Source organism: Oratosquilla oratoria, unplaced genomic scaffold (genome assembly GCF_046742065.1).
Source record: "Oratosquilla oratoria isolate Oo_2021 unplaced genomic scaffold, ASM4674206v1 SCAFFOLD115, whole genome shotgun sequence".
Classification (NCBI taxonomy): Eukaryota; Metazoa; Arthropoda; class Malacostraca; order Stomatopoda; family Squillidae; genus Oratosquilla; species Oratosquilla oratoria.
The window spans coordinates 468,905-490,787 of record NW_027467472.1 but is presented as its reverse complement, the minus strand read 5'-3'; the positions used below and the strand labels follow the sequence as shown (position 1 = coordinate 490,787).

At 42.4% G+C, this 21,883-nt stretch overlaps 1 protein-coding gene across 1 annotated transcript; it reads right to left on the bottom strand.

Moving 5' to 3' along the window:
* Positions 1–1,771: 1,771 nt before the first annotated feature.
* On the bottom strand, positions 1,772–20,827 carry LOC143022537 (putative serine carboxypeptidase CPVL). Its single transcript, XM_076180795.1, has 9 exons — positions 20,547–20,827; positions 17,693–17,812; positions 16,670–16,853; positions 14,505–14,651; positions 12,724–12,798; positions 12,056–12,222; positions 10,089–10,196; positions 3,497–3,643; positions 1,772–3,099 (listed from the first exon to the last, which is right to left on the bottom strand). The coding sequence occupies exons 1-9, from the start codon at positions 20,721–20,723 to the stop codon at positions 2,767–2,769; spliced, it is 1,458 nt and encodes a 485-aa protein (XP_076036910.1). The 5' UTR covers positions 20,724–20,827; the 3' UTR covers positions 1,772–2,766.
* Between the last annotated feature and the right edge of the window lie 1,056 nt (positions 20,828–21,883).

Here is a 21,883-nt window from a genome sequence, read left to right as displayed (position 1 = left end):
AGTTCAAAGCTTTAAATTTCATTTAGATAAACACCTAAGCAAGATGATGTAATGCCTACCATTTATTTTATATTATTATTATTTGCTTGATTTCCATTTACTATTATGTCAATTTATTATTATTTACTATTTACCCATCTGTGGTATTGGCTTCATATTATTGTGGCAAAAGTAGCATGCAGTTGATACTATAGGGTCTATATGGGGCATCCCTATGGACCAGAGCCACACATCATTTTGTCTGTGATAGAGGAGGACTGTTCACAGACAAATGATGACACTTTTATTATACTGCGATTGTTTCTCTGTTATGCTGTCCCCCAACCCCTTGTTGCTGTCCTGTACCCTTTCTCTGAATATTAATTTTTATTTTTCGCTTACCCTGTGGTGGGGGATAGAATGCTGCCACCAAATATTCCCACTTGAATCATAAGAGGAGAGAAAAACGGAATGGGGAGTAGGACTAGGCATCCTTCTCCCTGTAGCCTCACAGGGGACATTCCTAAAAAAAAGTAAAGGGATAAGAGGGTCTAGGAGTTTTCCAATAGGGATGGAATGGGTGGAAGTGGTTTTTATGCCTTTGTTTTATGGCTAACTCCCTTATAAGGAGGGAAAAAAACCTTTGGTATATGTATGTATTTACCTGTTTATTATTTATATTATATATATATATACCAGGGGCTTTTTCCTCCTTACCAGGGATGTAGCCAAAGTCAAAGGGATAAATCCACTCCCACCCATTTCATCCCCACATACTCCCCCTCTCTTTTTTTGGCTCCCCCCTGGAACCCCCAATATTTACATTATTTTACTTTTACAATGTGCAAGCTTTCATGGAATTGACTCCAATGCAATGGGGGAGGTAGCTGTATTAAGTACTTTGTAATAATAACTTCCCTAATTTTTCACCGATTGGAAACCTGCAGCCCCAGTGTGGCTAGAAATGGTTCCTGATCCCTTACACTGATCTCTCTGGGAAGACTGCTATCGGGTTCATTTGTGTCAGATTGGCTTACATAGCAGGATAGGATAGTGTAAAAGAAATGGAAAAAATATAGCCGAAAGTGATAGATATCGAGCCTAACTCACAGACAGTAACAGCCCTATGGGGCTATGCCCTCAAGTGGAGGTAGGCACATTGATAGGGTTTGAAGCAGAGAATATTCTCTCTGATGTTCGTCTTGCAGGACCACTACTTTGAAGTACCCATAGTTGGCCCCACTATCCTGTAATGCACAATTAGGTAAGGACATACACACACATGAATCTAAAAAAGGGTGAAGGCATTCCAAGCATTCGGAGTTCAGTAACCAATGATTATGCTAAAAGGGCAGGGTGCAAGGAGTTTGACTTGTTCCTGTAAAATTCAACAAGTCTATTTACTAGGTATTTCTCCCTCCCTCCCTCACAAACATAGACACAAAACATCCACAAAGACACCTACACCCACAATCACAATGAACAGCTGTTTGAGTCTGAACTATGGAAATATTTAATCCTGTAAAATACATGTAATGATACATCACTGAGTCAAGGGAACACACATACTATATAAATGGCAAATAAAATAAAAGAAAAAGTGAGGGATGCAACAGCATAGAGATAGCTGTGCACTGCACACATTATTTATATTATTATAATATCTATTTATCATTTGTTATTGGATATGACCTTGTTATGGACCAAAAGGTCTCCTGTTGGCAACTTGGCATGCTCCTCCTTTGTAATCTTTTTAATAAAACCATCTTCCTCAGCCCTGAGGACATGAATGTCAAGATTCAATATAATTTTATTTTTCAGTAACTTACAGATTGCTTAGGCATCAAATAATGATACAATAGTCTAAAGTGTAGCTCCACCCTCTTTTTAAGTAAAGGGGTGCCATAGATAAAGTAGTCTGGTGGAAGACAAAATAAGAGGGAAAATATCATCTAGTATGGAGATGGTTACAAGCAGTATCCCTAATATACATACATATACCAAATGGTCTTTTCCCCTAATATGGGAGGTGGTGTCAGAGCATACACCCACACCCATCTAAAAACCCATAAATTCTCTCCCACTAACTTTCCCTGACTTGACTATACCATAAATTTAAACTATATAACTGAAATAAATTGTTTAAAAAGTAAGATAACCTTAATAACAATATAAAACAATGTTCAAGTCCCCACTCACTATGTCATCATTAAACTTGTTTTCATGTTGTGGCTCAACATAACATGTGACCAATGTTTGGTACTTGCATGAGGTGGTCCTGCAAGGATATCGGAGAACAGCCTCCCTGCCCCCATTCTTCACACCATGTCAACTTCCTCACTTCCTTTCAGGGTGAGTCAACTCTCAGTCTTTGCACTGGGTCCAAGATCTGTCAACTTCATTTATACAGTACTTCCTTCACCATTAAACATAAGGAAAGCTGATGACTGACAACTACTCCCCTCCTACTTTCAGCCAGTGACATAGAAACATTCTCACAGGAATACAATATACAAATCAGTTCAAGTTTCTTCTCGGAGATCTGTGGAAGGTTCCAAAGACCATTGCCAATTGCTGTGAGCCTGCAGGGCTCAAGTCAGTGAAACTCAAGGCATGAACTGGTTGACTGGACATTAGGAGAACACAGACATTTGACATCAAATACAAAAAGCCACAACCATTTATCATAATGTATACAGATATTGGAGTCCATTCATGTAACTGTCACAAGTAATTACTCATTTCATGTCATATATATTAAAGTTACACAAAACATGCTTCCTCTTACTATATTACTCTATTTTCCCTTTCAAACAAATTCCATTTGTTATCTGATAATGTCTGAACAGATGTGAACCTCTCCATCATATCATAGGCCCACTTGGGCTGGTCATATGGGACCATGTGTCCAGCATTGCGGATCATCACTTGCACAATGTTAGGCACCTCTCGTACATACCCAGCTACCTCATCATCCACCTTCCATATGTAACGTGGGGAACTGTTGAATTCTGTTGCATGCTTCCAATCCAAGGAACGAAGGAAGTTCTCTGTCAGTGTGTATGCAATGATGACATCAAGCTGGCCATTGTAGAACAGTACCAGGTAATTATCAAGGATCTGGCAAGTAAAAGAACAGTTGATTAAAATTACTGAAAATTTCAATACAAGCAATCAAACCAATACCCCAAGTAACTGAATAATAACAAAAATAAAATCTAAAATCTATCAGAAATACCAGGGGAATATACATACATACCAAGGACTTTTTTCCCCTTACAAGGGAGACAGCCAAAGTCAAAAGGCACAATTCCACTCCCACCCACTTCATCCCCACCCATTTCACTCCCATTCACTACATCTCCCTCTCATCCTGGATAGACGGGTCATACCTGCATCTGCTTTCAAAGTAGGAATACTGAGATATCACTTGGTAATGATTTGGACTGTTCACATCCCAGTCTCTTGTACGTCATTGTATTTACCATTATTGTGCATAACAATGAAAGAAAATTACCTCTTCAATCCAGGGTTTGACACTCTTCATGATGTCCTCCAGGAGGTAGGTCTCAACTACACTTCCATTATTGAAGGTCATATTGCCCACATGGATGGCTCCCCTCACATGCTGTTTATTGACAAACTTCACCCAGTAGTCCATGTCCTGACGATGAGTAAATTATAAAAATCTCACATAAGAATATTAATACTAAAATACTGCATATACTAGGACCTTTTCTTCCCCTATAATGGGTGGCTTATTCAAAGCATACAGCCACTCCTGCCATGCTGCTTGGGTCAAAGGCAATAAGAGTAAGATAAAGTACTTCTACAACAGAGCCCAACAGTTGAAGCTGGTTCATTCTCATCACTCTGTCTAAATACATACACACATACATATACCAAGGTTTTTTCCCCCTTACAAGGGAGGCAGCCAAAAAGAAAAAGGCATAAAATCATTCCCACCCATTCCATCCCTAAATACGCTCCACTCCCCTCCACCCTACCTCTTATCTTAGCACCTCCTGGATGATGGATCATCCCTGCACCTTGTCCACTGCCCTGGGTCAGAGGCAGTGTCGCAAGACACAGCGCATCTACAGCAAGGCTGCTTCATTAAATTGGCAACACCCCCTCTCCATCCCCTGCATAAAAGGAGAAGACGGGGAGAAATCCCTTCGGGCTGCGTCAAATTTTGCTCACACATACTACCTCACCCCCCATTCCCCCACCCATTTCACCTCATGCATCACAACATCATCCATATACAGCCATTCTCCATTCACCCCTGTCTTCTGTCCTCTCCTGTCCTTCCTCAACAGACATTCCCCTCTTCCCCAAAGCCACTTTCACCCCATCCATCCATCTCATCCTAGGAAGTCCCCTCATGTTCACTCCCTCCACATCTGCCTTCCATACCTCTTTTACTAGTCTTTCTTCACTCATTCTTTCCATGTGTCCAAACCATCCTAATACTCTTTCATCAACCCTATCTCCCAACTCCCTTTCCACCCCCGTTTTTCTCCTCACCTCCTCATTTCTCACTCTATCTAGCCTAGTGTCCCCCATCATACTTCTCAGATACCTCATCTCAAACACATTCAAACTCCTTCTCTCTTATGTTCCATGTTTCTGCCCCATACAGTGCTGTTGGCACAATCACTCCTTCATACAGTCTCCTATTAGTATCCATTCCCAAATGTCTATTCCACATTACACTCTTCAACCCACCAAGGCATTTACTCGCTTCTCTCAACCTACATTCTACCTTCACTCCATCTTTTCCTGCCACCCAAGTATCTAAAACTATCCACTTCCTCCAGTCGTTCTCCCTTAATGCTCACTTCCAGTCTACTGCCACTTTCACCCCCTGTATCTCATCACCTTACTTTTACCCACATTTATCTTTAGCTTTCTTCTATCACATACTCTCCCAAACTCTGTTACCAACTTCCTCAATCCCTCCTCCGATCCTGCCACAAGCGCAGTGTCGTCCGCAAACAACAGCTGGCTTACCTCCCATTTTCTTTAACCATCTCCAATCCCTGACCCACTACCCTTCTCCATTTCTAATCCTGACACAAGCTCTACTACTCTCATAAAAATTCTTGACAGCTCCTAGAAGCTTTCCTCTTATCCCATATATCGGCATAACTTCCCACAGTGCCTTTCTTTCTACCCTATCGTAAGCCTTTTCCAGATCCATAAAAGCCCAAAAAACATCCTTCCCCTTTCCTATAGCTTTCTCACATATCTGTCTTACCACAAAGATCTGATCTACACAACCTCTACCCGTCCTAAATCCACACTGTTCCTAACCAATTACTCCCTCTGTTCCTCTCCTAATCCTCTCAATCAAGATCCTCCCATAAGCCTTCCCAACTACACTTAACAAGCTAATTCCTCTGAAACTACTACATTCACACTTGTCCCCTTTTCCCTTGTAAAGAGGAACTATACAGGCACTCCTCCGGCACTCTACCCTCTCTCCAGCAAACATTAAATAACCTCAACAGCCAGTCCGCCATCACTGTACCTCCTTTTTTTAGACATTCTTCATGGCATCCATCCAGACCAGGTGCCTTACCTGCTTTCATCATCTTAACAACTGCCTTCACTTCATCCTTCCTTATTTCTCCTCCAGTTTCCCCACTCATCACGGTCATTTTCTTAGCATTTCCCACTGCAGCTATCTTTCCCTCCCTATCCTCCTTCACATTTAGCAACTCCCTAAAATATTCTGCCCATCTTCCCCTTACTGCCTTCTCTTCCATTATCATCTCTCAATCTGCACCTTTTACCTTTTCTTCTCTACTTGATTCGCCTCCTTTTCCTCTCTTAATTTCTTTCCAAAACATCTTTTTATTACTTTCAAAATTTTCTGTCATACTCTTACCCCATTTCACATCTGCCATATCTGAAACACCATTCATTCTTACATAATTTATGTGCAATGTATACCACTTTTACTCTTTTAGAATTAAAAATTTAGCACAAGAGTGGCAGAGTAGAGATTTGCCGGGGGTGGGGAGGTAACTTTACCTTGTGTATTTGCCAGGCCTGAACACCCTGTGACCCAATTATTTCATGTGTGGGAGGGATTGCATACATATTTACATACATACATACATACATACATACACATACCAAGGCTTTTTCCCCCTTACAAGGGAGGTAGCCAAAAAGGGAAAGGCATAAAAACAATCCCACCCATTTCATCCCTAAATACACTCCACACCCCTCCCACTTATCTGAGCACCTCCTGGATGACAGGTCATCCCTGCACCCTGCCCACCGCCCTGGGTCAGAAGCAGTGTCGCAAGACACAGCACATCCACAGCAAGGCCGCTTCATTTAATCGGCGACCCCCCCTCTCCGTCCCCCCTTGCATATAAGGAGAGGACGGGGAGAAATCCCTTTGGGCTGCGTCAAAATTTACTCACACATACTACCCCAACCCCCTGCCCATTCCTCCTCATGCAATCACAACATCATCCATATACAACCATTCTCCACTCACCTCTGTCTTCCGTCCTCAACAGACATTCCCCTCTTCCCCAAAGCCCCCTTCACCCCATCCATCCACCTCATCCTAGGACGTCCCCTCATGTTCACTCCCTCCACATCTGCCTTCCATACCTCTTTTACTAGTCTTTCTTCACTAATTCTTTCCATGTGTCCAAACCATCCTAATATTCTTTCATCAACCCTATCTCCCAAATCCTTTTTCACCCCTGTTTTCCTCCTCACCTCCTCATTTCTCACTCTATCCAGCCTAGTAACCCCCACCATACTTCTCAGACACCTCATCTCAAACACATTCAAACTCCTTCTCTCTTCTTCTCTTATGTTCCACGTTTCTGCCCCATACAGTGCTGTTGGCACAATCACTCCTTCATACAGTCTCCTCTTCGCATCCATTCCCAAATATCTATTCCTCATTACACTCTTTAATCCACCAAGGCATTTACTCGCTTCTCTCAATCTACATTCTACCTCCACCTTCACTCCACCTTTTCCTGCTACACTTGCACCCAAGTATCTAAAACTATCCACTTCCTCCAGTCGCTCTCCCTTAATGTTCACTTCCAGTCTACTGCCACTTGTACATCTCATCACCTTACTTTTACCCACATTTATCTTTAGCTTTCTTCTATCACATACTCTCCCAAACTCTGCCACCAGCTTCCTCAATCCCTCCTCTGACCCTGCCACAAGTGCAGTGTCGTCCGCAAACAACAGCTGGCTCACCTCCCACTTTTCTCCATTTTCTTTAACCATCTCCAATCCCTGACCCACTACCCTAGCATTCACCTCTTGCACCACCCCATCCATGTATAAGTTGAACAGCCAGGGCGACATAACGCATCCTTGACGAAGTCCCACCTTTACTTCAAACCACTCACTCTCTCCATTTCTAATCCTGACACAAGCTCTACTACTCTCATAAAAACTCTTGACAGCTCCCAAAAGCTTTCCTCCTATCCCATAAATCTGCATAACCTCCCACAGTGCCTTTCTGTCTACCCTATCATAAACCTTTTCCAGATCCATAAAAGCCCAAAAAACATCCTTCCCCTTTCCTATAGCTTTCTCACATATCTGTCTTACCACAAAGATCTGATCTACACAACCTCTACCAGTCCTAAATCCACACTGTTCCTCACCAATTACTCCTTCTGTTCCTCTCCTAATCCTCTCAATTAAGATCCTCCCATAAGCCTTCCCTACTACACTTAACAGGCTAATCCCTCTGAAACTACTACATTCACACTTGTCCCCTTTTCCCTTGTAAAGAGGAACTATACAGGCACTTCTCCAGTCCTCCGGTACTCTACCCTCTCTCCAGCAAACATTAAATAACCTCACCAACCAGTCCACCATCACTGAACCTCCCTTTTCCAGACATTCTGCATGGCATCCATCCAGACCAGGTGCCTTACCTGCTTTCATCATCTTTACAACTGCCTTCACCTCATCCTTCCTTATTTCTCCTCCATTCTCCTCACTCATCACTCTCATTTTCTTCGCATTTCCCACTGCAGCTATCTTTCCCTTCCCTATCCTCCTTCACATTTAGCAACTCCCTAAAATATTCTGCCCATCTTCCCCTTACTGCCATCTCTTCCATTATCATCTCTCCATCTGTACCTTTTACCTTTTCTTCCCTACTTGATTCGCCTCCTCTTCCTCTCTTAATTTCTTTCCAAAACATCTTTTTATTACTTTCAAAATTTTCTGTCATACTCCTACCCCATTTCACATCTGCTCTCCTCTTTGCCTCCTTTACCTTTTGCTTTACTTCTCTTTTCTTTTCTTTGTACGTCTCATATGACTCCCCCGTCCTCTTTTGTAACCAATCTGTGAATGCTCGCTTCTTCTCTTCTACAACCTTCTTTGTTTCCTCATCCCACCATTCACTACCCTTTCTTCTATTTCCCCCTGTCCTTCTTGTTCCACATACCATCCTTGCACACTTTAAGACTCCCTCCTTGAACCATCCCCATTCCTCCTCCACACCCATCTCTGCTCCATCCTTTACTCCCTCCCACTCCTCCTTCAGCTTCTTTTCGTACTCCTTCTCCTTTTCCTTTTCATTCAAGGAGTTCACTCTAAGAACCTCCCTACCTTTTGTCCCTTTCCTCTTTCTCCATCTATCCTCCACTCTCAGCTTACCTTCCACCAAAAAATGATCTGATATTCCCCCACCCTCTCCCCTTAGCACATGTACATCCTTAACTCTTCCTATCATGATCCTATTTACCACTACATAATCCATTAGCGCTCTATCTACCACCTTTCCCTCCACCACCCTCTCCCATGTGTACTTATGCTTGACTTTCTTCCGAAACACTGTATTTGCTATCATCAACTCTCTTTCTAGACACATTTCCACCATCAACTCTCCACTACGATTCTTTCCTGGAACTCCACACTTCCCAACCACTCCATCGATTGGACCATTTCCCACCCTAGCATTAAGGTCTCCCAGTACTATTACATTGACATTTCTTCCTAAACCCTCTATGCACTCATTTAAATCTATCCAAAAGGCCTCCCTTTCTTCCACGCTCTTCTCACTGCCAGGCCCATATGCACTTACAAAGACCCACATCTCCTTTCCCAGTTTCACCTTCATCCACATTATCCTTGAGGAAACCTCCTTCCACTCCACTACCTGTTTACCTATCTCCTCACTTACTAGAATAGCCACCCCTTCCCTCCCTCGCCCTCTCTTCACTCCTGATAACCTCCCACCTCCCAAACTTACACTCACCCTTCCCTTTCAACTTAGTCTCACTCAAAGCCAACACATCCATCTTTCTTCTCACAAACATACTACCTATCTCTTCCCTTTTACTATCATCTGTACCACATCCACGCACATTAAAAGACCCAAACCTTAGGGTGCTGGCCCGAGGCCCTCCAGCACCCCTTATGCCTTCACTTTTCTTTTTAGGTTATATGCCCCGTGGGGCTACAGGGAGAAGGATGCCTAGTCCCTCTTCCCGTCCCTTTCTTCTCGCCTCTTACGATCCAAGTGGGATACTTGGTGGCAGTATTCTTTTCCCCCACCACAGGGAATTCCCCCATCACAGAAAGAGAATACTCAGAGAAGTGGTACAGGACAGCAACAAGGGGTTGGGGGACAGCATAACGGAGGGACAGTCGTAGTATAAAAGTGTCATCATTTCTCTATGAACAGAATTTCTTCTATCATAGACAAAATGATGTGTGGCTCTGGTCCGTAGGGGCGCCCCATATAGACCCTAAAGTATCGACTGCATGCTACTTTGCCACAATAACAAGCAGCCAATACCCCAGATGATTGTGTGTAAATACATACCGAAAAGCCTTTACCACCTTACATAGGGAGTGGCTAAGTGAAAGTATATACCCACCCTTCCATACACTATACAGTAATTTATTTGCAGTCAATTGCTTGCTTATCCCAAGTCTCATCTGGCCCTTGCTCTGAAAAGTTTGCTTGCCCCAGACAACCCTTGAAACAATCTTTATCAAATTGATCCATGGATCTGTTTAATTAAACCTTGCAAACCCATTTCACTGAGTGGTATAGACTGAGAAAACTTTCTACAATGTCCTACTTTAGGTTCTGATGAGAGGAGATAGTTGAAGTAGAAGTTGAGTCCAGTCACGTTCGTGAAGTAGGAGGGAGCACCCGTCTTGTCCCCATTCAACAAGCTGTCAAACACCTGAAAACATAAATGGTAATAAGCAATATGGGAAAAATCTCAATATTACAATAATATAATTTTATTTTCACAGTGAATTGATTTAGGATACAACCTGAAAGACTAGAAAGGCCAATAAAAACCAAATGAATTTATGGCCAAGTTTGATAAATGAAAACACTGGATGGAATCCTAAAAGCATAACTCTTCCTGTACATTACAAGTTGGTAAAAGGACACATGGGATGGTTTGGATGGTGGAAGTCAGATATGGATGGAGTGAACATGAGGGGGCAACCAAGGATAAGATGAATGGCTAGGGTAAAAGGGGCACTGGGAAAGAAGGGAATGTCTGTTAAGGAAGGAGGGGAGAAGATAGGGATGAGTGGAGAATTGTTGTGTATAGATGATGCTGTGATGCATGGAAGGGAGTGGGTAGGGGATGGGGGATGAGGGAGTATGTGTGAATATTTTGAAATAGCCCAAAGGGATTTCTCCCCACCTTCTCTTTTTCTGTATGAGGAGATGTAAAGGGGGGATTGCCAATTAAATGAAGTAACCTTGCTGTGGATGTCCTGTCTTGCAACACTGCATCTGACCCAGGGCAGTGGGCAAGATGCAGGGATGGCTCACCATCCAGGAGGAGCCTAGATAAGAGGGAGGGGGTGGATGGGAGTGGAGGATGTGGGGATGGAATGGGTGGGAGTGGATTTTATGCCTTTTTTTTGGCTACCACTCTTGTAAGGGGGGAAAGACTTTGGTGTATGTATGTATATTCAGAGAAGAGATACAGGACAGTATTAAGAGTGGGGAGACAGCATAATGGAGGGACAGTCACAGCATAATAAAGTAGCAACATTTCTCTATGAATAGAGATATCCTCTATCACAAAATGATGTGTGGCTCTGGTCTGTATGGTCTGTATCAGCTGCATGCTACTGAGCACATTCAAACTCCTTCTCTCTTCCTCTCTCATGTTCCATGTTTCTGCCCTGTACAGTGCTGTTGGCACAATCATTCCTTCATATAACCTCCTCTTAGCATCCATTCCCAGATGTCTATTTCTCATTACACTTTTCAATCCACCAAGGCATTTACTCGCTTCTCTCAATCTACATTCTACCTCCACCCCCACTCCTCCCTGTCCTGCCACATTCGCACCCAAGTATCTGAAACTATCCACTTCCTCCAGTCTTTCACCCTTAACCTCTTCACTCCGGGCCAAAATCTCGCGGGCAGCATTAGCTGTCAGACGCACGATGTGTCGTAATAATACTCGCATCATAAAATATAGTCATCGCTTATATCGATTGTTCTCTCTTTCACCCGTGAATTTTGATAACCATAGAAAATGTGATGAAGACAGTTTAGAGAGTATGTCATTACGCAGGGGCAACTACAATAGATATAATCAAGATGCCGATATGGCAGCCTCGCGTATCCACTTGCTCCCCATGCCGTCTACGTATGCGGCACCGTATGGAAGGGGTTAATGCTAACATCCAGCATGCTGTCACTCTCTCCCCTTGTACATCTCATCACTTTACTTTTGCCCACATTTATCTTCAGCTTCCTTCTTTAACACACCTTCTCAAACTCTGTCACCAACTTCCTCAATCCCTTCTCTGATCCTGCTAGAAGTGCAGTGTCATCAGCAAACAACAACTGGCTCACCTCCCACTTTTCTCTATAAGTAATAATGATTATAATAATAATCTGTACAGATGAGGAGTCAGCTCCTGAAGCAACCTACAGATAAATCCATTAATGAATTTAAAATTAGGTTTGATTGGGAAGAGATGGAACCAGATGACCATAGGTCTTCCACTGTATGCCACAATTAGGTAAATACACTTACACACCTGACAAATGACAACTTACATTAAAGGCTTCTATCCATTGCTTGTTGTTAATGTATTGGACAGCCAGATCACTCTGTTGCTTAAAGTACATCCTATCTAGGTCATCCACGAGTCCAATTTGGTAAAGGAAGTCACCATAGTCAACCATGGACACTGGGTCACAAAGACCATCCCCTATGGCCATGCCTGCAAAAGGAAGACAATCACTTTTACCTTTTTCTGGGAGAATGAATGTTTGACTGTTGTCTGCGTTGTACAGTGTGGGATTACCTTGATACATTGCTTCCAACTCGAGCAGTGGGTGGGGCAAAGGATGACCCTTCATCTATGTGAAGCTAAGTTATCAGAGAGAGCAAATAGGTGTTGGATGGGTGGGTCAGTGTATACCTTGGAGCACTGCTTCTGACCCAGGCAGTGGGCAGGAGACAAGGATGACCCTTCATCCACAAGGAGCTAAGATAAAAGGGAAACAAGTGGGGTGCAACGAGAGTGGGATGGGTGCATGCCTAGGCTGGCTACCTCCCTTATAAGGGGGAAAGAAGCTTCTTAGTATATAGTGTCTTGATAGATAGGACCTTGACTAATTCTCCCACTTTATATGGAGGGAAAAGGGCCTTTTGGCATATAAATGTATTATTACCACTAGGTCAGTGTTAGGGTGCTACTGAAGCCAATCTTATGACATACCTTTGAGTGGAATCTTGAATTTTGCTGTTGGATTATTCTTGTGGATGGTGTATGTTAAGGCTGGTACATATTTTCCTGAAAAGGATGGAATAAAAAATTAATATAAAAATATATGTCTGCTTATATAGAAAAGTTGAGCATTTTCAGTGGTATGGACAAGTGAATTTTAGTGATACACACATACATCTACCAAGGGCTTTTCCCCCCTTACAAGGGAGGTAGACAAAGTCAAAATGCATAATTACACTCCTACCCATTACACTTCCATTTACCACCCCTCCCTCTCATCTTGGCTCCTCCTGGATGACAGACCATCCCTGTATCTCACCTATCACCCTGGGTCAAAAGTAATGCAGCAAGACACAGCTCATTCACAGCAAGGCTGCTTTATTTAAACGGTGATCCCCTCTCTCTCCCATCATGCAGAAACATTGAAGACGGAGTGAAATCCTTTCAAAATATCATTCACACGTAGCTACTCCTTTCCATTCATCACAGTATGATCCATACACATCCATTCTCCACTCACCCCTATTTTCTGTCTTCTCCCTTCCTTCCTCAACAGACATTCCCCTCTTGCTCAACACCCCTTTTACCCCATCCATCAATCTCATTCTTGGTTGCCCCCTTGTGTTCATTACATCCACCTCTGCCTTCCTCACTTCTTTTACTTTCTTCACTCATTCTTTCCATATGTCCAAACCATCCTATTACTCTTTCATCAACCCTATCTCCCATCTCCTTTTCCATCCCTGTTCTCATCTCATTTCTCACTCTATCCAACCTTGAAACCCCTACTATATTTCTCAGACATTTCATCTCAAACACACTTAAACTCTTCCTCTTTTTATATTACAAATCTCTGCCCCATAGAGTGCTGTCGGCACAATCACCCAATCATACAATCTCTTATTAGCGTCCATTCCAAAATGTCTATTTCTCATTACATTTTTAAATCCCCCAAAGGCACTTAACTGCTTCTCTCAACCTACAATCTACCTCCTCCACTTCTCCCATTCCTGCTGCATGCGACCCCAAATACCTAAAAGCTATCAACTTCCTTCTTCCTCTTGCCTTTACGATTCACTTCCAAATTGCTGCCATCCTCTCCCCTTGTACATCTTATCACCTTATTTCAACTCACATTTACCTTCAATTTTCTCCTCTCACACACCTTCCCAAACTCAGTCAGTAACTCCCACTCTCTGTAGCCCCAAAGGGGACATCCCACAGAGTGGTGGATATCTGGAACAAACTAGATAAAACAATGGTGTGTGCAAACACCATACAAGTATCTAAAAACAAACTAGATATTGTGAGATACAGACGTGTTACCACGAGCATAGCTCCCCTTCCCGTATAATACAACTAGGTAAACACACACACAAGAGTATGTGCAATCAAGATTCTGATAGCCTCAGAGCAGCATATGTGAGCCTGGCTCGTTGCTCCTTGCTTTCTCGGCCACCCACCCCAACTCCCTCACAAGCAGATCACCCGGGGACAAATCTTGAAAAACTGTTGTCACTTCCCTTGCCATCTCACTCCTCTGTACAACACCCCCCCACCCCCACTAGTGCCCAACATTCATTGTTAAATAACCCAACTCTCACTTCACCAGAGTTTGGCATCAACCAGGCTAACTGGCTGCCCAATGTGGACCCTAGGCCAATAACCTACTATGCCTCTTGGTAAATCTTGCCCTGCTTCACTGTCAAAGTAATTTCCCTTTCAAATTCTACTGAAGACAAATATTTGAGGTGCTGATAAAGACTTGTTACCTGCATATGATTCGCCTGTTACAAAGAAGTTATTTGTGCTGAGTTCTGGGAAGAGCTGGTAGAACTGGACAATTGCTGAGTACAAGTCTCTTCCCACATCAGTCTCATTCCGTGCATACCCTGCCTCATCCTTGGTGAAGCTGAACCCTGTAAAAATTTTAAATGAATACTTGGGGCAGAAACATGAAGCATAAGAGAGGAAGAGAGGAGTTTAAATGTGTTTGAGATGAGGTGTCTGAGGAGTATGATGGGGGTTACTAGGCTGGATAGAGTGAGAAATGAGGAGGTGAGGAGGAAAACAGGGGTGGTAAGGGAGTTGGGAGATAGGGTGGATGAAAGAGTATTGGGATGGTTTGGACACATGGAAAGAATGAGTGAAGAAAGACTAGTAAAAGAGGTGAGGAAGGTAGATGTGGAGGGAGTGAACATGAGGGGGCAACCTAGGATGAGATGGATGGATGGGGTGAAAGGGGCTTTGGGGAAGAGGGGAATGTCTGTTAAGGAAGGACGAGAGAGGACAGAAGACTGGGATGAATGGAAGATGGTTGTATATGAACGATGTGATGCATGAGGTGGGATAGATGGGGGGAAAGGTATATGTGTGAGAAAAATTTGATGCAGCCCAAAGGGATTTCTCCCCATCTTCTCCTTTTCTGCATGAGGGGATGGAGAGAGGGGGGGGGGGGATTGCCGATTAAATGAAGCAGCCTTGCTGTAGATGTGCTGTGTCTTGAGTCACTGGTTCTGACCCAGGGCAGTGGACAAGATGCAGGGATGACCCATCATCCAGGAGGAGCCAAGATGAGAGGGATGGTAGAGGGTGGAGGTGAGTGGAGTGTATTAGGGATGGAATGGGTGGGAATGGTTTATGCCTTTGTTTTTTGGCTACCTCCCTTGTAAGGGGGAAAAAGCCTTTGGTATATGTATGTACTTGGAACAAAAATATAAAAATGGATTAATTGAGACTGATGGCCTTAACTCATTCCAGTCAGGGATTTGAGTTATGCACTTCTATTCAATAACCTGCAGTGACTTATCTGGTGCAGCAGTGCAAGTGCATAAGAGGAAAACAACAGTTTTAGCCACAGCAATGTGCTTCCTGGCGTATGCTCACCACCACCACCTTGTTGTCTTACTTCTCTTTTCCATCCACAATAATTAGTCTTGCTACATTGCTTCTGACCCAGGGAAGTGGGTGAGATGCAGGGATGACCTGTCATCCAGGAGGAGCCACGAAAAGAGAGAGGGAGGGGTGGAGAATGGGAGTGGAGTATGTGAGGATGAAATGAGTGGGAGTGGATTTATGCCTTTGATTTTGGCTACCTCCCTTGTATGGGGGAAAAAGCCACTGGTATATGTATGTATATAATAATTAGTGCATTTAGGTAAAGATGGGGCTGCATCAGTTGTCATGTTGCCATGGGTGTTCAATGTGTACATGGATGAGGTGGTGTGGGAGGTAAAAGCGAGGGCAATGGGCAGGGGACTGGAGATGGTTAAAGAACATGGAGAAAAGTCGGAGGTGGTAGAGTGAGAAATGAGGTGGAGAGGAGGAGAGAGAAGATGGAAAAGGAGATAGCAGAGAGGGATGACGAAAGAGCACTGGGACGGTTTGGACACATGGAAAGAACGAGTGAAGAAAAATTAGTAAAAGATGTCTGGAAAGCAGAGGAGTGAACTTAAGAGGACAACCAAAGATGAGATGGTTAGAGTGAAAGGGACTTTGAGCAAGGAAAGAAGGCAGGAAATACACAGAATGGCTGTGTATAAAAGATACTTTGATGCAAGAAAGGGAGTGGTTGCGTGTAAACAATATTTTGATGCAGCCTGAAAGGATTTTCCCCTGTCTTCTCTATTTTCTGCACAAGGAAAAGGAGAGGTGGGATTGCCAATTAAGTGAAGTGGCCTTGCTGTGGATGTACTATGTCTTGCTGCACTGCTTCTGACCCAGGGCAGTAGATGGGATACAAATATGACCCTTCATTTAGAATGAGCTAAGATGAGAGCAAGGAAAGGGTGGTGGATTGGAGTGGAGTCTTTAGACTTGGCTACCTCCCTTATAAGGGGGTTAAAGCCTTTTGATATATAGATACAACTGACATTATAATGACGAGTGAACATTGAATCAATGATACAGGAGTGTTGCATCATTCAGAATCATTTACCTGTGCCAACTGGGTTGTCAATGTATAGGACATTCATGGTTTTTGTCCATGCATACTTGCGAGGCAAGAGATGCATCTTTTCATTCACCTTGAAGGGACCATGCTCTGCGAAGAGACCAAAGAGGGATGAACCTCCAGGACCCCCTTGGAGCCATACCACCACAGGTGAGCTGTCTGGAGTCTTCTGTCAAGACGTAATACAAAAGAAAATCAAGCAAGCAGAAAATATTACCACTGCCGACTTGGCCAACTATAGATACACAAAAATATAGTTAAGAATTACAAACATTAACCTTTTTGATACTACAATGCCTACATAGGCGTCATGAGGCAGAGTGGGTATATGAGGATGCCGGAATCTGCATCTCGATTATATTATTTTTTACTTTTAGTGTGTGACACCCAATTTCCGTGAACTGGTTTGATCACATTTTTTGTGTTTAATATTACTCAGAGTGAAAGAGAATGGGTAATACAGCAGTGACTTGATGTTTTATAATGCAAGTAGCATGATGCATCATACATTAGGCATCCTATGCTGTGCGTGAGAATTTGACTCTTACTGAAGAGGTTAAAGATCAATAAACAAAAATATGATTGACAGATTTCAGGTCAATAACCAGTTTTCATGAGCCTAACTTCAAAGCAGTGTTGTCTATATTCCTTTGTTAAACTATGTCAATCTAAAATTATTTTGCTATATATGTACCATTGGAAAATAATATCTCCCTCTATGGGGATATGAGCTGCAGTCATATAGAAATCTATACTTTAGGAACTTCAGTATAAGCATCCCTATGGATTAGTCATGCTATACTCTTCTAAAAATCTCTACTCATGGCAAACTGCCAACAGGAAGAGAACAAAGAATAGGAAGAAGAGGGTGAAAAAGAAGAGCAAAGGAGAAGAGAGAAGGAATAGGAAAAGGAAGGAGGGGAAGACCAAGGGAAAGAAGAAGGCAAAGAGGAAGAAAATGACAATAATATTAATAAAATCAATGGCAATTCTTTAGACATAACTCACCCTTGCTGGGAAGAACCAGAAAAACAAATTGGAGCCAAATTTCTTGTTGACTGTGAGGTACCCTGAAAAGCTGTGTCCATACCGATGACCCAAACTCACTCTGCTTAGCTTCCTTGCTTCCTGTCTCAAGTAAGAAAATTATATCAACATCTCAAATACACACACACACCACTCTTAAAGGTATCTAAGTTTAAATAGAAATATTCTTCTAAAAAACGCTGTGGAAGTCGGGGACAGGTGGTATTACGATGACACTTTGTCCTAAAAATATTCTTGAAAAAGCGCTTTCAAGGGTAAGTCGGGGTCAAGTGGTATTCTTCTTCTTCTTCTTCGCATTCTACTTTGTGTTCTTCTTTGTGCTGGGGATCCCGTGTTGGGGTTCCGCTCCGAGGCCGAAAGGGAAAAGAGCGCGGAAAGCTGCAGCCGTAGGCCGCTGTTTGCGCAGCCAAGCCCCCGGCGAAGCCGATGAGGGCAAAGCCAATGAGGGCCAAGCCCGCGGCTTGTATATTTTACAAAAGTTACTTGATAAAAAAAATATGGGAAGATATAGTGACCTCACTCAACATGAGTCTGAGCAATGACTCAGGGTTGTCCCAAGATCTTTGTTGTTTGCTGATTTTGAACAATATTAATATCAAATATCTAGAAATTTTGGACGACAAATCCTCAAAGCTTTAAGAAACATTGATGAAAAAATTAAAGTTCAGCTTTGTGTTGAATAATAATGAATGCACGAGAAGATACTAGTAGGTTTCCTATAAACATCTAACAAAATTTCAAGTCCCTCTATACAAAAGAATTAAAAAATGGTAACATATTATCCAGTTCTAGCTCAGTAGTTAACTTGTTATATGGAAAAGATATGTTCATGACATTTTGTTTGTGGCCAATTGACATAAATCTAGATCAGTTTCTTACATACCAAGGCTTTTTCCCCCTTACAAGGGAGGTAGCCAAAAAGAAAAAGGCATAAAATCATTCCCACCCATTTCATCCCTGAATACACTCCACACACCTCCACCCTCCCTCTTATCTTAGCACTTCCTGGATGACGGGTCATCCCTGCACCTTGTCCACTGCCCTGGGTCAGAAGCAGTGTCGCAAGACACAGCACATCCACAGCAAGGCCGATTCATTAAATCGGCGACCACCCCCCCTCTCCGTCTCCCCATGCATAAAAGAAGATGGGGAGAAATCCCTTCGGGCTGCTTCAAATTTTGCTCACACATACTACCTTACCCCCCCATCCATTCCACCTCATGCATCACAACATCATCCAATTACAACCATTCTCCATTCACCCCTGTCTTCTGTCCTCTCCCGTCCTTCCTCAACAGACATTCCCCTCTTCCCCAAAGCCCCCTTCACCCCATCCATCCATCTCATCCTAGGACGTCCCCTCATGTTCACTCCCTCCACATCTGTCTTCCATACTTCTTTCTCCACTCATTCTTTCCATGTGTCCAAACCATCCTAATACTCTTTCATTAACCCTATCTCCCAACTCCCTTTCCACCCCTGTTCTCCTCACCTCCTCATTTCTCACTCTATCTAGCCTAATAAGCCCCATCACACTTCTCAGACACCTCATCTCAAACACATTCAAACCCCTTCTCTCTTCCTCTTATGTTCCATGTTTCTGCCCCATACAGTGCTGTTGGCACAATCACTCCTTCATACAGTCTCCTCTTAGCATCCATTCCCAAATGTCTATTCCTCATTACACTCTTTAATCCACCAAGGCATTTACTTGCTTCTCTCAATCTACATTCTACCTCCACCTTTTCCGTTTCTTGGCAAGTTAAATAATCTGGTCCCTTCTATCAAAAGACCAGTGACCCAAATAATGTGTCTAGATATTCCATATTCTATAGCTGCTTATGACACACTTATCTATTTAATTAAACAGTTTGTTGATATATAACTTGACAAGATGGCCCATCAGCACTAAATGTAACCTACATATTCACATTTGACTGTATCCCAGGGGTAGTCAAGTTATTTTTCTCATCATAATTAAAGGGTTAACCAGATTTCAAGTGATTTCTTCAAAGCAGTGTCATTCTAGAAAAATAAAGGCTACTGTTATGTAGCTTCAGGGGGGGTAACCATTGCAAAGTAGTGAAATATCAAAGTACAATCATAAACATTAGATTATCAATATCGCCTCATAAACCTTCAAGATTATATATAATTATCAAAGAAGGTTACTGATCTTCTACAACAGAAACAATGAGCACTGGATTGATTGATACCAGTAATGACAACCTGAAAACTTTTGAAATTTTGCCCAAAAGTGCTATAAATCCAGTTCAATGCAACTTAACATTAGCACTCCCCAGCTGTAGTCCCACCTCATAAAACCCTTCTCCTGGTGCTACACACAGCAAAATGAATTACCGATAATCTACTTTATCATCAAATATTCAAATCACCTTAGTTTGAATATATTAAGTAATGTTGGTAATCTATTTTGCCATGTTTAGTAACTGCCATAAGAGGGGTTAAATAAACTTTCTTGTGCACATCACATTATATTCCATTTTCTTTTTTAACTTGAAGTTTGATGCAAAGACATTTATCATAATTCTGACTGAAGTACAGTATTAACATTAGCATTTGTAACTTTATATTTTCCACCCTCCAAACCTAGATAATGATTTATTCAAATAAAATTTTGACTATGTCATATGTGTGTACGTCTGACGAGCCCCCGTCAAATTTATGACCCTAAGAGTATAATGTTAAACAATCATAAATAGCTTATTTAGCTGCCAACTAAATCTAAATATTTCCATGAACAATAATTTGCGGAAGTTCCTTCTGATCATTTAATACTGTAAGATTTACTGACCTGTATTTTACCTGCTTCGATCAGGGGCGTCAGGAAAAGTGGTTCACCAAGTACACTTGCATTGCCTTCTGCTTTCAAAGGTCCATGATTAGGATATATTCCTCGAAGAGGACCCCTCCATTCTAAAGCACTTGTTACAACAAGCAATAAGCACAATACAGCTACACGAAGAATCATCTCTCCCTTTTGTTGCCTATGCGTCTTCCAAGATCCAGCGCTCTCCCTCAACTGAACGACTGTTCCTACACCAACCTTCCACCGGTCACCGGATGTTTGTTTACATTAACTGACAAATGAGTTGGTTGATAAAAAAAAAAAAATATATATATATATATATAAATTAAGGTAATGCCTGTATCTCTTATTTCGATATAAGAAAAATAAGCATTAAATTATATATGCACTGCACATTTTAACTTATTTGTGCATGTTCCATTCTTGCATAGTAATTAAATCTCGCGATTTAACTCTCCAGCCTCCAACTGTAAAGTGTTGTTTTCAGGAATTAATTTTAATATTGTAATCATTGACCGTCGCATTAGCAGTGCGGCTTCCCATGACACATGGACTACGGAGGTGAGCCCATCACGCAAGAACTCATGTTCATTTTTGTGTCATTCCGTACAGTTACAATTTCCCGTAACTAGATATGTTACATATGTATGAGCAAAGATGAATTAAATACTGTGCATGATGACTTGTGTTCTGACTGTCGCCAGTCCATTTTATCACTAGTTCCTATGCTCTCTATACGAGAAAAATGCATCCATGAGAAGTGAGGATAACGGGAAATCTTCAAGAGCGCGTAGAAACATTACTTGGATATCAAAGCAAGTCGCAGGTATGACAGGTGGGAGAAACCACAGTTCAAAGGTTAGCGTATTGCCCGGATAAGCTGACAGGCCTAGAGGAGATGGAATTCTCGACTCTGTAGAATCTGAAGATAAACTGGTTCTGACTACTACTTTACCGACTGTTCTACGCATCAACCATGAAACCTGGCGAGACCTCGGAGGGGCTTTGGTTCATTGGGTGCTCGACGACTTGATCGTCCGACCAGTAGCCTACTATCAGGTCAGGATATCTTCCCTGAGGTCGAAATGACAATCGCTCCTGTCCGAACAGGACATTTGATGATGGAAGCCCCGTTTCCTACATATTCACATCCACGTCAGCCCCTCACAACCATAACATTAGCACAAAAATAAACAAATACCTCAATGAATCATTTGCCATGGAAGTAATAATCGCATAATATTCTTATATAATCCATAAATCATGCGTGCTCTATCAGAAGTGATCAGATATAGCTAAGATTGCCATACGTGTCCACCATT